The following is a 17,526-nucleotide window of genomic DNA, read 5'->3' on the forward strand; positions in this document are numbered from 1 at the left end:
GATTACGGTGTTGAAAGTGGAGCTGTAGTCAATGAATAATAGTCTGACGTAAGAGTCCTTGCTGTAGAGATGCTCCGGGGATAAGTGTAGGGAGAGGGAGATGGCGTCTTCTGTGGACTGTTTTTGGTGGTATGCGAATAGCAGTGGATCAAGGCATTGTGGGAGTATGGAGTTGATGTGTCTCATGACCAACCTCTCGAAGCACATCATAATGATAGATGTCAAGGCCACCGGATGGTAGTTGTTGAGAAATGTTGCCAGGTTCTTCTTTGGAACCGGGATGAAGGGCATTCCATGATGCCACGGTGCATGCAAGGTGTGCCATCATGGAGGAGGCAGTGGCACAATGGTATTGTCACTGGACTAGTAATCCAGAGACCCAGGGTAATGTTCTGGAGACATGGATTCGAATCCCACTAGGTCAGTTGGTGGAATTTGAATTCAATAAAAAAACTGGAATTAAAAGTCTAATGATGACCATGAAACCATTGTTGTAAAAACCCATCTGGTTTCACTAATGTCCTTTCAGGAAGGAAATCTTCCATCCTTACCTGGTCTGTCCTACATGTGACTCCAGATCCACAGAAATGTGATTGACGCTTAAATGCTCAACGGGATGGACAATAAATGCTGGCCCAGCAGTGACGCTCAGATCCCATGACAATTTTTTTTTTAAAATTCGCCCCTGGACCTGTGGATCCCAACGATTTAGCAGAATCCTGCACAGCCGGGCACCTTGGTGAGCACGGTCCAGCTCCAAGTTTATAAAGTCTGATACCCGGGCATACAGGGCATCCGTTACCTCACAGATGCACTTTGGGCTGTAGCTTAGGAAGTGCCGCACAAGCCCTGAATGAACTGGTTGCATAGAAGTTCAGGGCAATGGTGACCTTCACGACCCACCGGGATCAGGTATGCTCTTCCACGGTGCGCAAGGATGCAGCATAGGTGCTGCACTCTCTTTTTTGAGATGGAATCTCCTGTGGCAGTGCGGAGGACAGAAAGCAAGGCGGAGACCTGATATATATATTTTTAAATTTAGAGTACCCAATTTATTTTTTTAAATTAAGGAGCAATTTAGCATGGCCAATCTACCTAGCCAGCACATCTTTTGGGTTGTGGGGGCAAAACCCACGCAAACACGGGGAGAATGTGCAAACTCCACACGGACAGTGACCCAGAGCCAGGATCGAACCCGTGACCTCGACGCCGTGAGGCAGCAGAGCTAACCCACTGCACCACCGTGCTGCCCTCCGGAGACCTGATATAACGAGGCCCATGCTGTTTGTTATCTCAAAAGACCAGGATGATCTTCTCTGGCCACAGGAAAGGTGCCAGAGGTAGAGGACAGCTACTGTGATGACATTATTCAAGAAGAGAAGTAGGGACAAACCAGGAAATTACAGGCCAGTGAGTCTAACTTCAATGGTAGGGAAACTACTGGAAATATTCTGAGGGTCAGAATTAATCTCCACGTAGAGAGGCAAGGATTATTCAAGGGTAGTCAGCATGGTTTTGTCAAATGGCGATCATGTCTTACAAACTTGATTGATTTTTTTTGAGGAGGTGACAAGGAATGTAGACAAGGATAGTGCAGTTGATGTAGTCTACATGGACTTTAGTAAGGCTTTTGACATGGAAGACTGATAAAGAAGGTCAGAGCCCATGGTATTCAGGGCAATTTGATAAACTGGATCCAAAATTGGCTTAGTGGTAGGAGGCAAAGTGTAATAGTTGAAGGTTGTTTTTGTGACTGGAAGCTTGTGTCAAGTGAGTTCCGCAAGGATCGGTGCTTGGTTCCTTGTTGTTTGTAATATACATTAATGATCTGGATTTGAATATAGGAAATATGATAAGTAAGTTCGCAGATGGCACAAAAATTGGTGGTGCGGTAAATAGCGAGGAGCAAGGCCTTGGATTACAGGACAATATAGATAGAATGGTTAGATGGGCAAAAGAGTGGCAAATGGAATATAACCATGAGAAGTGTGAGATAATCCAATTCTGAGAACTAAAAAGGCAATGGAATATACAATGAATGGTCGGTCCCGAGAAGGTGCAGAGGATCAAAGGGACTTGATGTGCATGTTCACAGGTCTCTGAAGATATCAGGACAGGTAGATAAAGTGGTTGAGAAGGTCAATGGGATTCTTGCCTTTATTTTCCGAGGCATTGAATTTAAGAGCAGGGAGGTTATGCTGGAGCTGTTGGTTAGGCCCCAGCCTAACTGTGTACAGTTCTGGTCACTACACTATAGAAAGGAAGTGATTGCACTGGAGAGGGTGCAGCGAAGATTTACCAGGATGTTGCTTGTTCTGAATCATTTGAGCTATTGAGAGACAGGTAAGGTTTCTCATAGAAGGAAGCCATTCGGCCCATCGAGTCTGTACCGGCTCTTGGAAAGAGCACCCTACCCAAGGTCAACACCTCCACCCTATCCCCATAACCCAGTAACCCCACCCAACACTAAGGGCAATTTTGGACACTAAGGGCAATTTATCATGGCCAATCCACCCAACCTGCGCATCTTTGGACTGTGGGGGGAAACTGGAGCACCCGGAGGAAACCCACGCACACACAGGGAGGATGTGCAGACTCCGCACAGACAGTGACCCAAGCCGGAATTGAACCTGGGACCCTGGAGCTGTGAAGCAATTGTGCTATCCACAATGCTACCGTGCTGCCCACACAGGATTGTTCTTCCTGGAGCAGAGAAGGCCGGAGGGGGGGGGGGGGGTTCTGATTGAGGTGTATAAAACTATGAGAGACATAGATAGGGTGGACATGAAGATGCTTTTCCCCTTTATAGATCATAGAATTGACAGTGCAGAAGGAGGCAATTTGGCAATCTTGTCTGCACCAGCTCTTGGAAAGAGCACCCTGCTTAAGACCACTCCTCCACCCTATCCCCGTAATCCAGTAAAGGACACTAAGGGCAATTTATCATGGCCATTCCACCTGACCTGCACATCTTTGGACTATGGGAGGAAACCGGAGCACCCGGAGGAAACCCATGCAGATACGGGGAGCATGTGCAGACTCCGCACAGACAGTGACCCAAGCCGGGAATCGAACCTGGGACTCTGGAGCTGTGAAGCAACTGTGCTAACCACAGTAGAAGGGACAATAACCAGGGGAAAAAGATTTAAGGTAATGGGTAGGCAGTTTAGAGGAGATGTGAGGAAAATAATTTTCACCCAGCAGGTGGTTGGAATCTAAAAGTGTGGTAGAGGTTGGAACCTTCGCAAACTTTTAGGAAGTATTTAGATGAGCACTTGAAATAACATACAAGGAAAGTGCTGGAAAATGGGATTGGAATAGTTAGGTGTTTGATGGTCGGCGTGGGCGCGATGGGCTGAAGGGCCTCTTTCTGTGCTATAAAACTCTCATGACTCATTAATCACTCTCATAGAATGACAGGGGATCTCATAGAAACTTATAAAATTCTAACATGATTAGAATAGAATAGAATAGAACAGTACAGCACAGAACAGGCCCTTCGGCCCTCGATGTTGTGCCGAGCAATGATCACCCTACTCAAACCCACATATCCACCCTATACCCGTAACCCAACAACCCCCCCCCCCCCCTTAACCTTACTTTTTAGGACACTACGGGCAATTTAGCATGGCCAATCCACCTAACCCGCACATCTTTGAACTCTGGGAGGAAACCGGAGCACCCGGAGGAAACCCACGCACACACGGGGAGGACGTTCAGACTCCGCACAGACAGTGACCCAGCCGGGAATTGAACCTGGGACCCTGGAGCTGTGAAGCATTTATGCTAACCACCATGCTACCGTGCTGCCCCTTAGACAGGGTAAATTCAGAAAGAATGTTCCTGATGGTGGGGGGGAGTCCAGAACTATGGGTCATCATTTATGGATAAGGGGTAAACTTTTTAGGTCTGAGGTGATGAGAAATTTCTTCACCGCGAGAGTGGTAAATCTGTGGAATTCGTTACCACAGAAAGTAATTGACGCCAAAATATTGTAATTTCAAGAAGGAGTTGGATAGAGTTCTTGGGGCTAAAGGGATCAAGGGATATTGGGGGGGGGGGGGGGGAGGTGGGATCAGGGTATTGAATTGATGATCGACCATGATAATGAACGGCGGAGCAGGCTTGAAGGGCCGAATGGCTGACTCCTGCTTCAACATTCTATGTATCCTTCCATGGCTGGTAGTGTGTCGTTCATTAAGGTCCCCAATTTGAAGTAGTGATGGGAAATAAAGTAAAAGAGTGAACAGCTTCAAAGAGGCCACAAGTCTGCATTTCAACCCTCTGCCCACAACTAAAGCCACCCCCTCCAATCCCACACCCATCCACAAATTCTAAACTTAAAAGTGTCAGATGATTTGTATTTTCCTCTTGGGAAGGATTCAACTGTGTTATAGTTAGAAGTCTTACAACACCAGGTTAAAGTCCAACAAGTTTGTTTCAAATCACTAGCTTTCGGAGCACTGCTCCTTCCTCAGTTGAATGAAGAGGTGGGTTCCAGAAACATATATATAGACAAAGTCAATGATGCAAGACGATACTTTGAATGCAAATATTTGCAGGTAATTAAGTCTTTACGGATCCAGAGAGAGGGGTAATCCCAGGTTAAAGAGGTGTGAATTGTCTCAAGCCAGGTCAGTTGCTAGGATTTCGCAAGCCCAGGCCAGATGGTGGGGGGTGAATGTAATGCGACATGAATCCAAGGTCCCGGTTGAGGCCGTACTCGTGTGCAGAATTTGGCTACAAGATTCTGAGTTATAGCGCATCCTGAAGGCTGCCTTGGAGAGTGCGTACCTGAAGATCAGAGGCTGAATGCCCTTGACTGCTGAAGTGTTTCCCGACTGGAAGGGAACATTCCTGCCTGCCGATTGTCGCGCGATGTCCGTTTATCCGTTGCCGCAACGTCTGCATGGTCTCGCCAATGTACCATGCTTCGGGACATCCTTTCCTGCGACGTATGAGGTAGACAACGTTGGCCAAGTCGCACGAGCATGTACTGCGTACTTGGTGGGTGGTGTTCTCATGTGTAATGGCGGTACCCATGTTGATGATCTGGCACGTCAGCAGAGATTACCATGGCAGGGTTGTGTGGTGTCGCTGTTCTGAAGGCTGGGTAGCTTGCTGCAAACATTGGTTCTGCAGAACACTGCCAAACAGATGAGACAACTTACTACGTCATCTATATGCACACCAAGAACAGGAAGCTTGAGAAACTCGGCATCACCAGCAGCAACCAAGCCTCCCCTGGTACCACAGTAGAAAACGATACAGGGAAATTTATCATCAACTTGTCGGACTGCACCCTTCAACCAGACGAAATCGAAGCCCTCAGCAGAGGGCTCAATTTCTGCACCACCACCAAAATGGACCCCGTCAGTCTCGTGGCAGACACGGAGGAATTCATAAGGCGAATTATGCTCCGGGAGTTCTTCCACAGACCACAAGAGGCGGACAGTGAAGCCAATGAGACAACCAATGAACCGGAACAGCAGACTGAGAGATTTGCAGTGCAGCAACCGAAGAGGAAAGAGTCGAATTGTACCCCTCCGGAAGGCCGTTGCCCTAGACTCGACATATATGCTCAAGCCGTCAGGAGTCGTATCAATGCCAGATTCATCAGTCGCATTCACAAGACAGCCCCGAACGTCACCCAAGCACAACGCAACACCATTCGCGCTCTCAAGACCAACCGCAACATTGTCATCAAACCAGCAAAGGAGGGGCCACCGTCATACTGAACAGAATGGTCTCCTGCAAAGAAGTGTACTGACAACTCAACAACCAGGAACGCTATAGGCAGTTACCCACAGATCCGACCAAGGAACATACCCACCAACTCAACAGACTGGTCAAGATCTTGGATCCAGACCTTGGTTCACCGAGCAGAAACTCGTTGCCAAGTTGCGCAGACATGAGTACGGCCTCACCGGGACCTTGAATTCATGACGCATTACATTCACTCCCCACCATCTGGCCTGGGTTTACGAAATCCTACCAACTGTCCTGGCTTGAGACAATTCACACCTCTTTAACCTGAGATTAGGTTGAGAGATTGAGTTGATTAGGATTATTTACATTAGAAAGACGGAGGTTGAGGGGGGGACCTCATTGAGGTCTACAAAATCATGAGAGGTATGGACAGAGTGGATAGCAAGAAGCTTTTTCTCAGAGTAGGGGACTCGATTACTAGGTGTCACGAGTTCAAGGTGAGAGGGGAAAAGTTTAAGGGAGATATACGTGGAAAGTTCTTTACGCAGAGGGTGGTGGGTGCCTGGAACGCATTGCCGGCGGAGGTGGTAGAGGCGGGCACGATAGCGGCATTTAAGATGTATCTAGACAGACACATGAATGGGCAGGGAGCAGAGGGATACAGATCCTTAGAAAATAGGCGACAGTTTTAGATAGAGGATCTGGATTGGCGCAGGCTTGGAGAGCCGCAGGGCCTGTTCCAGTGATGTAATTTTTCTTTGTTGGTCTTCTTTGTTCTATTATCTTGCTTCCTGGATCTGTAAAGACTTAATTACCTGGAAATGCTCGCATTCAAAGTATCGTCTTGAATCTTTGACTTTGTCGATATATATTTTTCTGGAACCCACCACTTCATTCACCTAAGGAAGGAGAAATGCTCCGAAAGCTAGTGATTTCAAACAAACCTGTTGGACTTTAACCTGGTGTTGTAAAACTCCTTACTGTGCTCACCCCAGTCCAACGCCGGCATCTCCACATGTGTTATAGTTAACCTGGGAATGCACATTCCAACGTGAAGATGGTGTTTGTTTTAAATCCGCACTAATAATCATTCTAATATGCTTTTCAAAGTAATTATTAACAGATATCGTTATTAGTAAAATTACGTTGTACTTAATTTGTGTAGCGGGCCATAATTTGACAAATTTTTCTTGCGAGTCATCCTGTTTTATTCGGAATGCACAGGAGACCATTTGGCCCATCGTGTCTGTCAGCTCTGCAGGAGCAATTTGGCTAATTCCACACTTTTCATAGAGAAATACAGCACAGAACAGGCCCTTCTGCCCACGATGTTGTGCCGAACTTTTGTCCTATGTTAATCATAGATCATAGAATTTAGACACTAAGGGCAATTTATCATGGCCAATCCACCCAACCTGCACATCTTTGGACTGTGGGAGGAAACCGGAGCACCCGGAGGAAACCCACGCACACACGGGGAGGATGTGCAGACTCCACACAGACAGTGACCCAAGCCGAAATCGAACCTGGGACCCTGGAGCTGTGAAGCAATTGTGCTATCCACAATGCTACCGTGCTGCCCTTAAGAACAAATTAATCTACACTCCATTATTCTACCATAATCCATGTACCTATCCAATAGCCGCTTGAAGGTCCCTAACGTTTCCGACTCAACTACTTCCACAGGCAGTGCATTCCATGCCCCCACTACTCTCTGGGTAAAGAACCTACCTCTGACATCCACCCTATATCTTCCACCATTTACCTTAAATTTATGTCCCCTTGTAATGGTTTCTTCCACCCGGGGAAAAAGTCTCTGACTGTCTACTCTATCTATTCCCCAGATCATCTTATAAACCTCTATCAAGTCGCCCCTCATCCTTCTCCGTTCTAATGAGAAAAGGCCTAGCACCCTCAACCTTTCCTCGTAAGACCTACTCTCCATTCCAGGCAACATCCTGGTAAATCTCCTTTGCACCTTTTCCAAAGCTTCCACATCCTTCCGAAAATGAGGTGACCAGAACTGCACACAGTACTCCAAATGTGGCCTCACCAAGGTTTTGTACAGCTGCATCATCACCTCACGGCTCTTAAATTCAATCCCTCTGCTAATGAATGCTAGCGCACCATAGGCCTTCTTCACAGCTCTATCCACTTGAGTGGCAACTTTCAAAGATCTATGAACATAGACCCCAAGATCTCTTTGCTCCTCTACATTGCCAAGAACCCTACCGTTAACCCTGTATTCCGCATTCATATTTGTCCTTCCAAAATGGACAACCTCACACTTGTCAGGGTTAAACTCCATCTGCCACTTCTCAGCCCAGCTCTGCATCCTATATATGTCTCTTTGCAGCCGACAACAGCCCTCCTCACTATCCACAACTCCACCAATCTTCGTATCATCTGCAAATTTACTGACCCACCCTTCAACTCCCTCATCCAAGTCATTAATGAAAATCACAAACAGCAGAGGACCCAGAACTGATCCCTGCGGTACGCCACTGGTAACTGGGCTCCAGGCTGAATATTTGCCATCCACCACCACTCTCTGACTTCTATCAGTTAGCCAGTTCGTTATCCAACTGGCCAAATTTCCCACTATCCCATGCCTCCTTACTTTCTGCATAAGCCTACCATGGGGAACCTTATCAAATGCCTTACTAAAATCTATGTACACTAAATCCACTGCTTTACCTTCATCCACATGCTTGGTCACCTCCTCAAAGAAGTCAATAAGACTTGTAAGGCAAGACCTACCCCTCACAAATCCGTGCTGACTATCCCTAATCAAGCAGTGTCTTTCCAGATGCTCAGAAATCCTATCCCTCAGTACCCTTTCCATTACTTTGCCTACCACCGAAGTAAGACTAACTGGCCTGTAATTCCCAGGGTTATCCCTATTCCCTTTTTTGAACAGGGGCACGACATTCGCCACTCTCCAATCCCCTGGTACCACCCCTGTTGACAGTGAGGACGAAAAGATCATTGCCAACGGCTCTGCAATTTCATTTCTTGCTTCCCATCAAATCCTTGGATATATCCCGTCAGGCCTGGGGGACTTGCCCAACACATCTTCCTTCCTAACAAGTATCTCCTCTAGCTTACCAGTCTGTTTCACACTGTCCTCTCCAACAATATGGCCCCTCTCGTTTGTAAATACTGAAGAAAAGTACTCGTTCAAGACCTCTCCTATCTCTTCAGACTCGATACACAATCTCCCGCTACTGTCCTTGATCGGACCTACCCTCGCTCTAGTCATTCTCATATTTCTCACATATGTGTAAAAGGCCTTGGGGTTTCCCTTGATCCTACCTGCCAAAGATTTTTCATGCCCTCTCTTAGCTCTCCTAATCCCTTTCTTCAGTTCCCTCCTGGCTATCTTGTATCCCTCCAGCGCCTTGTCTGAACCTTGTTTCTTCAGCCTTGCATAAGTATCCTTCTTCCTCTTAACAAGACAATCAACCTCTCTTGTCAACCATGGTTCCCTCAAACGACCATCTCTTCCCTGCCTGACAGGGACATACATATCAAAGACACGCAGTACCTGTTCCTTGAACAAGTTCCACATTTCACTTGTGTCCTTCCCTGACAGCCTATGTTCCTAACTTATGCACTTCAATTCTTGTCTGACAGCATTGTATTTACCCTTCCCCCAATTGTAAACCTTGCCCTGTTGCATGCACCTATCCCTCTCCATTACTAAAGTGAAAGTCACAGAATTGTGGTCACTACCTCCAAAATGCTCCCCCACTAACAAATCTATCACCTGCCCTGGTTCATTACCAAGTACCAAATCCAATATGGCCTCCCCTCTGGTCGGACAATCTACTTACGCTCTACTCCTGTACTCCTACATTTTCTTTTACCTTTAGTTGCTTATCCAATTTCCTTTCTAAAGTCATGTTAGAAGCTGCTTTCACTACACTCTCGAACCTAATTACTTTCTGTATAAAAATGTTTTTCTTCCTGTCGTTGTAGATTCTTTGGCTTTTCACCTCCAGGTTCTTCACCTTTTTACTGATAGAAATAATTTATCTTGATATATTCTGTGTAGACGTCTAAAGGTTTAAATAGCCCTATCAATATCTTCAACATTCTGTCTGTATGAAGAACAATCTCAGCTTCTCCAAACCATTCACATAACTGAAATTCTTCATCCCGGAACCAGATTCTGCACTGTAGCATTTGCATCCTGTCTAAAGTATGTACAGAATTAGATAGAATACTTCAATTTCAATCAAATCAGTGTTTTATAAGGGTTCATCTTAATTCCTAGCTTGTATACTCTGCCTGTGACCCCCTATGCCTTTTTAAGCACTTTCGTAACCTGCCTTGCCACCTTCAATGATTTGTGACATACACTCCTAGGTCTCTCTATCTCTGTGCCATACTTTAGAATTATACCCTTTATTTTATATTGCCTCTCTTGCTTCCTACCAAAATGTATCACTATAGTTCTTTGCATATTTATTTGAATATTTTTATTTTTGTAACACAGGATCAAGATATTCTGTTTCATAAAAGTACTGTAAATATGGAAATGTTCTCACCATTACTGACACGTATTTGATTTTCACCTGACAGAGTGCATGGTCTGAGAAGGAAGTAACGCTAAGCCGGTCTGAGAAGGTAAAGTATTGTGATTTCATCTTCTGAACCAGTCTGATTTGCCTCTAAATTAACAGCCACAATCTAACTTAGAAAGAAATGCCCTGCATGTAATAATTCCTCCATTCTTTAACGTTTCCACCCTCTTGTACATGGACTTTAGTAAGGCGTTTGATAAGGTCCCACATGGCAGACTGGTACAAAAACTAAAATCACATGGGATTCGCGTGGGCTGGCTAGATGGATACAGAACTGGCTTGGTTATAGAAGACAGAGTAGAGGTGGAAGGGTGATTTTCTGAATGGAGATCTGTAACTAGTGGTGTTCTGCAGGGATCAGTGCTGAGAGCTCTATTGTTTGTAGTATATATAAATGATCTAGATTCTAGATGAAAACGTGGGTGGTCTGATTAGTAAGTTTACGGATGATATGAAGATTGGCGGTGTTGCTGATAGTGCCGAGGATTGTCAGAGGATACAAGAGAATATAGATAGATTGGCGACTTGGGCACAAAGATGGCAGATGCTGTTTAATCTGGACAAATGCGAGATGATGCATTTTGGAGGATCAAATCTAGGTATGAATTATACTGTAAATCATATCATAGATCATAGAATTTACAGTGCAGAAGGAGGCCATTCGGCCCATCGAGTCTGCACCGGCCCTTGCAAAGCGCACCCTACTGAAGCCCACGTATCTACGCTAACCCAGTAACCCCCACTTAACATTTTTTGGAACTAAGGACAATATATCATGGCCAATCCACCTAACCTGCACATCTTTGGACTGTGGGACAAAACCGGAGCACCCGGAGGAAACCCACGCAGACACGGGGAGAACATGTAGACTCCGCACAGACAGTGACCCACGCTTGGAATCGAACCTGGAACCTTGCAGCTGTGAAGCAACTGTGCTAACCACTATTCTGCCATGTTTGCCTTACTCAGCCGGGCCATTGAGTACAGAAGTTGGGAAATCATGTTCCAGCTGTATGCAACCTTGGTTAGGTCGCATTTGGAGTATTACGTGCAGTTCTGGTCACCATATTATCAGAAGAACATGGAAGCTTTGGAGAAAGTGAAAAGAAGGTTCACCAGGATGTTGTCTGGCCTCGAGGGTGTTGGATATGAGGAGAGGTTAAATAAACTAGGATTGATTTCACTGCAAAGATGGAGGCTGAGGGGAGACCTGATAGAGTCCTTCAAAATTATGAAAGGCATAATCAGGGTGGATAATCAGAGGCTTTTTTCAGGGGTGGGAGTGTCAATTTCAAGGGGACACAGATTCAAGGTGAGAAGGGGAAAGTTTAGGGAGATGTGCAGGAAATGTTTTTCACACAGTGGTGGGTGCCTGGAATGTGCTGCCAGAGGATGTGGTGGAAGCAGGCACATTAGCACTATTTCAGAGGCATCTGGATGGGTACATGAATAGGGAGGAAATAGAGGGATCTAGACTGACCAAGGGCCGAAGGTTTTGTTTTTAGTTCGGGTATCATGACCGACACAGGCTTGGAGGGACGAAGGGCCTGTTCCTGTGCTGTATTTTCTTTGTTCCTTGTTCAATAGTGTCTAACATAATGATGGATAGTAGATGGGTTTGGTGCTCATCTTCCAAAATTCTATAGATTCCTGCAGTTGATTCCTGCAGATTGGCAGGTAGGAAATGTAGCCCCACTATTTAAGAAAGGTGGGAGAGAGGAAATGGGGAATTACAGACCTGTTGACTTGACATCAGTAATGGGTAAAATGCTAGAACCTGTTACAAAGGATGTGATAACTGGACACATAGAAAATAATGTATTGTGTGGGCAGAATTCATATGGATTTGTGAAAACTAAATCACGTTTAACCTATTAGTTTTTTGAGGCTGTAATAGCAGAATAAATTAGGTGAACCACTGGATGTGATACATCTGGATTTCCAGCAGGTATGGTTAAGGTCACACACAGGTTAGTAAACAGAATTAGAGCACATGGGTTTGGGGGTAGTCCCCAGCATGGATTGAGAATTAGCTAACACACTGAAAATGGAGTAGGAATAAACAGGATACTCTATGTTCCTAGGTTGGCAGGCAGTGACTAGTGGGAGACCACAAAGATCAGTGCTTGGGCTCCAACTAATCACAATGGCCGGGATTCTCTGTTTGGGAGACTATCCTCTTTCATGGGAGATGAATTGGAACAGCGGGAGCACAAATCACAATGCAATTCAATATCACTCCACGGAATATGAGGGAATCCCAGGCCGCCATTTTGCGCCGACAGCTATTTACACCTTTATCAAAACTCCCGTCAATCTCCTTTGGTTCAAAAAGAACAGCCCAGTCTTTCCAAATTAACCTAAACAGCAGCATTTAACAAGATTAATTAAATTATGGTGAAACAGTAAAACTGACCTGGTTATATATCATATGCCATCAGTGTCGACTTGCAATCCAGGACATGGCAGCAGAGCAGAGCTACTGATCAGCTGTTCTGGGGAAATTTGCATACGTGCAGTGCGGTCAGCCTAAGTGGAAGGTGAATCTGCGAAGGGGACCCGAGGAGTTTGAGTGAAGGCAATCATCCAGCAGAGGGCAGCAGAGCAGAGCTACTGATCAGCTGTTCTGGGGAAATTTGCATACGTGCAGTGCGGTCAGCCTAAGTGGAAGGTGAATCTGCGAAGGGGACCCGAGGAGTTTGAGTGAAGGCAATCATCCAGCAGAGGGCAGCAGAGCAGAGCTACTGATCAGCTGTTCTGGGGAAATTTGCATACGTGCAGTGCGGTCAGCCTAAGTTGAAGGTGGTTTGTGGAGAGGCTGTTGGCAAGTGACAGTTAAACCCGAAACACTTCGTGAGTGTTTCCCACCCTACCTCCTCCTCTAACCAACCCCCCCACCCCACGGTGGTTGGGAAGCGGGAGCAGGGGCCTGTCGTGAAGGTGAGTGAGTGCCTTTAAATTTGCTTACCTTTGAGCGGGAGCAGGGTTTGAGGTAATATCAGGTAAGCTCTTCCTTTCTTTTTCTTTTTCTTGTTATTTTTTAAATCTAGAGGTGATGTCAGGGAAGGCAGTACAATGCTCCTCCTGCAGAATGTTTGAGGTGAGGGACGCCGTCAGTGTCCCTGCTGATTTCATCTGTGGGAAGTGCACCCAACTCCAGCTCCTCAAAAACCGTGTTAGGGACCTGGAGCTTGAGCTGGATGAACTTCGGATCATTCGGGAGGCAGAGGGGGTCATAGATAGGAGCTTCAGGGAAATAGTTACACCAAAGACTGGAGATAGATGGGTAACTGTAAGAGGGACTGGGAAGAAGCAGTCAGTGCAGGGACCCCCTGCGGTCGTTCCCCTGAGTAACAAGTATACCGTTTTGGATACTTGTGGGGGGGACGACTTACCAGGGGTAAGCCATGGGGTACGGGCCTCTGGCACGGAGTCTGTCCCTGTTGCTCAGAAGGGAAGGGGGGAAAGGAGTAGAACATTAGTAATTGGGGACTCAATAGTCAGGGGCACAGATAGGAGATTTTGTGGGAGCGAGAGAGACTCACGTTTGGTATGTTGCCTCCCAGGTGCAAGGGTACGTGATGTCTCGGATCGTGTTTTCCGGGTCCTTAAGGGGGAGGGGGAGCAGCCCCAAGTCGTAGTCCACATTGGCACTAACGACATAGGTAGGAAAGGGGACAAGGATGTCAGGCAGGCCTTTAGGGAGCTAGGATGGAAGCTCAGAGCGAGAACAAACAGAGTTGTTATCTCTGGGTTGTTGCCCGTGCCACGTGATAGTGAGATGAGCAATAGGGAGAGAGAGCAATTAAACACGTGGCTACAGGGATGGTGCAGGCGGGAGGGATTCAGATTTCTGGATAACTGGGGCTCTTTCTGGGGAAGGTGGGACCTCTATAGACAGGATGGTCTACATCTGAACCTGAGGGGCACCAATATCCTGGGGGGGAGATTTGTTAGTGCTCTTTGGGGGGGTTTAAACTAATTCAGCAGGGGCATGGGAACCTGGATTGTAGTTTTAGGGTACGGGAGATTGAGAGTATAGAGGTCAGGAGCACAGATTTGACTTCGCAGGAGGGTGCCAGTGTTCAGGTAGGTGGTTTGAAGTGTGTCTACTTCAATGCCAGGAGTATACGAAATAAGGTAGGGGAACTGGCAGCATGGGTTGGTACCTGGGACTTCGATGTTGTGGCCATTTCAGAGACATGGTTAGAGCAGGGACAGGAATGGTTGTTGCAGGTTCCGGGGTTTAGGTGTTTTAGTAAGTTCAGAGAAGGGGGCAAAAGAGGGGGAGGTGTGGCGCTGCTAGTCAAGGACAGTATTACGGTGGCGGAAAGGATGCTAGATGGGGACTCTTCTTCTGAGGTAGTATGGGCTGAGGTTAGAAACAGGAAAGGAGAGGTCACCCTGTTGGGAGTTTTCTATAGGCCACCTAATAGTTCTAGGGATGTAGAGGAAAGGATGGCGAAGATGATTCTGGAAAAGAGCGAAAGTAACAGGGTAGTTGTTATGGGAGACTTTAACTTTCCAAATATTGACTGGAAAAGATATAGTTCGAGTACATTAGATGGGTCATTCTTTGTACAATGTGTGCAGGAGGGTTTCCTGACACAATATGTTGACAGGCCAACAAGAGGCGAGGCCACATTGGATTTGGTTTTGGGTAATGAACCAGGCCAGGTGTTAGATCTGGAGGTAGGTGAGCACTTTGGAAACAGTGACCACAATTCGGTGACCTTTACGTTAGTGATGGAAAGGGATAAGTATACCCCGCAGGGCAAGAGTTATAGCTGGGGGAAGGGCAATTATGATGCCATTAGACATGACTTAGGATGTGTTGGTTGGAGAAGTAGGCTGCAAGGGTTGGGCACACTGGATATGTGGAGCTTGTTCAAGGAACAGCTATTGCATGTTCTTGATAAGTACGTACCAGTCAGGCAGGGAGGAAGGGGTCGAGCGAGGGAACCGTGGTTTACCAAAGAAGTGGAATCTCTTGTTAAGAGGAAGAAGGAGGCCTATGTGAAGATGAGGCGTGAAGTTTCAGTTGGGGCGCTTGATATTTACAAGGAAGCGAGGAAGGATCTAAAGAGAGAGCTGAGACGAGCAAGGAGGGGACATGAGAAGTCTTTGGCAGGTAGGATCAAGGAAAACCCAAAAGCTTTCTATAGGTATGTCAGGAATAAAAGAATGACTAGGGTAAGAGTAGGGCCAGTCAAGGACAGTGGTGGGAAGTTGTGTGTGGAGGCTGAGGAGATAAGCGAGATACTAAATGAATACTTTTCGTCAGTATTCACTCAAGAAAAAGATAATATTGTGGAGGAGAATGCTGAGACCCAGGCTATTAGAATAGATGGCATTGAGGTGCGTAGGGAAGAAGTGTTGGCAATTCTGGACAAGGTGAAAATAGATAAGTCCCCGGGGCCGGATGGGATTTATCCTAGGATTCTCTGGGAAGCCAGGGAAGAGATTGCTGAGCCTTTGGCTTTGATTTTTAGGTCATCATTGGCTACAGGAATAGTGCCAGAGGACTGGAGGATAGCAAATGTGGTCCCTTTGTTCAAGAAGGGGAGTAGAGATAACCCCGGTAACTATAGGCCGGTGAGCCTAACGTCTGTGGTGGGTAAAGTCTTGGAGAGGATTATAAAAGATACGATTTATAATCATCTAGATAGGAATAATATGATTAGGGACAGTCAGCATGGTTTTGTGAAGGGTAGGTCATGCCTCACAAACCTTATCGAGTTCTTTGAGAAGATGACTGAACAGGTAGACGAGGGTAGAGCAGTTGATGTGGTGTATATGGATTTCAGTAAAGCGTTTGATAAGGTTCCCCACGGTCGTCTATTGCAGAAAATACGGAGGCTGGGGATTGAGGGTGATTTAGAGATGTGGATCAGAAATTGGCTAGTTGAAAGAAGACAGAGAGTGGTAGTTGATGGGAAATGTTCAGAATGGAGTTCAGTTACGAGTGGCGTACCACAAGGATCTGTTCTGGGGCCGTTGCTGTTTGTCATTTTTATAAATGACCTAGAGGAGGGCGCAGAAGGATGGGTGAGTAAATTTGCAGACGACACTAAAGTCGGTGGAGTTGTAGACAGTGCAGAAGGATGTTGCAGGTTACAGAGGGACATAGATAAGCTGCAGAGCTGGGCTGAGAGGTGGCAAATGGAGTTTAATGTGGAGAAGTGTGAGGTGATTCACTTTGGAAAGAATAACAGAAATGCGGAATATTTGGCTAATGGTAAAATTCTTGGTAGTGTGGATGAGCAGAGGGATCTCGGTGTCCATGTACATAGATCCCTGAAAGTTGCCACCCAGGTTGATAGGGTTGTGAAGAAGGCCTATGGTGTGTTGGCCTTTATTGGTAGAGGGATTGAGTTCCGGAGCCATGAGGTCATGTTGCAGTTGTACAAAACTCTAGTACGGCCGCATTTGGAGTATTGCGTACAGTTCTGGTCGCCTCATTATAGGAAGGACGTGGAAGCTTTGGAACGGGTGCAGAGGAGATTTACCAGGATGTTGCCTGGTATGGAGGGAAAATCTTATGAGGAAAGGCTGATGGACTTGAGGTTGTTTTCGTTAGAGAGAAGAAGGTTAAGAGGTGACTTAATAGAGGCATACAAAATGATCAGAGGGTTAGATAGGGTGGACAGCGAGAGCCTTCTCCCGCGGATGGAGGTGGCTAGCACGAGGGGACATAGCCTTAAATTGAGGGGTAATAGATATAGGACAGAGGTCAGAGGTGGGTTTTTTACGCAAAGAGTGGTGAGGCCGTGGAATGCCCTACCTGCAACAGTAGTGAACATGCCAACATTGAGGGCATTTAAAAATTTATTGGATAAGCATATGGATGATAAGGGCATAGTGTAGGTTAGATGGCCTTTAGATTTTTTCCATGTCGGTGCAACATCGAGGGCCGAAGGACCTGTACTGCGCTGTATCGTTCTATGTTCTATGTTCTATGGTACATATGGCTATTTTTTTTTTATTCATTCAAGGGATGTGGGCTTCGCTGGCTAAGCCAGCATTTATTATGCATCCCTAATTGCTCTTGAGAAGGTGGGGGTGAGCTGCCTTCTTGAACTGTTGTATCCCATGTGCTGTACGTATGCCCACAGGGTTAGGGAGGGAATTCCAGGATTTGGAACCAGCGACATCAAAGGAACAGCAACACATTTCCAAGTCAGGATGGTGAGTGACTTGGAGGGGAGCATCCTGGTGATGGTGTTCC

The 17,526-nt window shown here is 46.4% G+C and overlaps 1 protein-coding gene across 3 annotated transcripts in view; it reads left to right on the top strand.

Moving 5' to 3' along the window:
* The window catches only part of nphp1 (nephronophthisis 1), a 191,797-nt gene that overhangs the window by 150,747 nt on the left and 23,524 nt on the right, over positions 1-17,526 (top strand). For all 3 annotated transcript variants that reach the window (XM_038799127.1, XM_038799128.1, XM_038799126.1), the window contains one exon: positions 10,297-10,341. In XM_038799127.1, coding sequence (XP_038655055.1) covers positions 10,297-10,341 — 45 coding nt within the window. The remainder of the gene's footprint in view (positions 1-10,296; positions 10,342-17,526) is intronic.

This window comes from Scyliorhinus canicula, chromosome 6 (genome assembly GCF_902713615.1).
Source record: "Scyliorhinus canicula chromosome 6, sScyCan1.1, whole genome shotgun sequence".
NCBI lineage: Eukaryota > Metazoa > Chordata > Chondrichthyes > Carcharhiniformes > Scyliorhinidae > Scyliorhinus > Scyliorhinus canicula.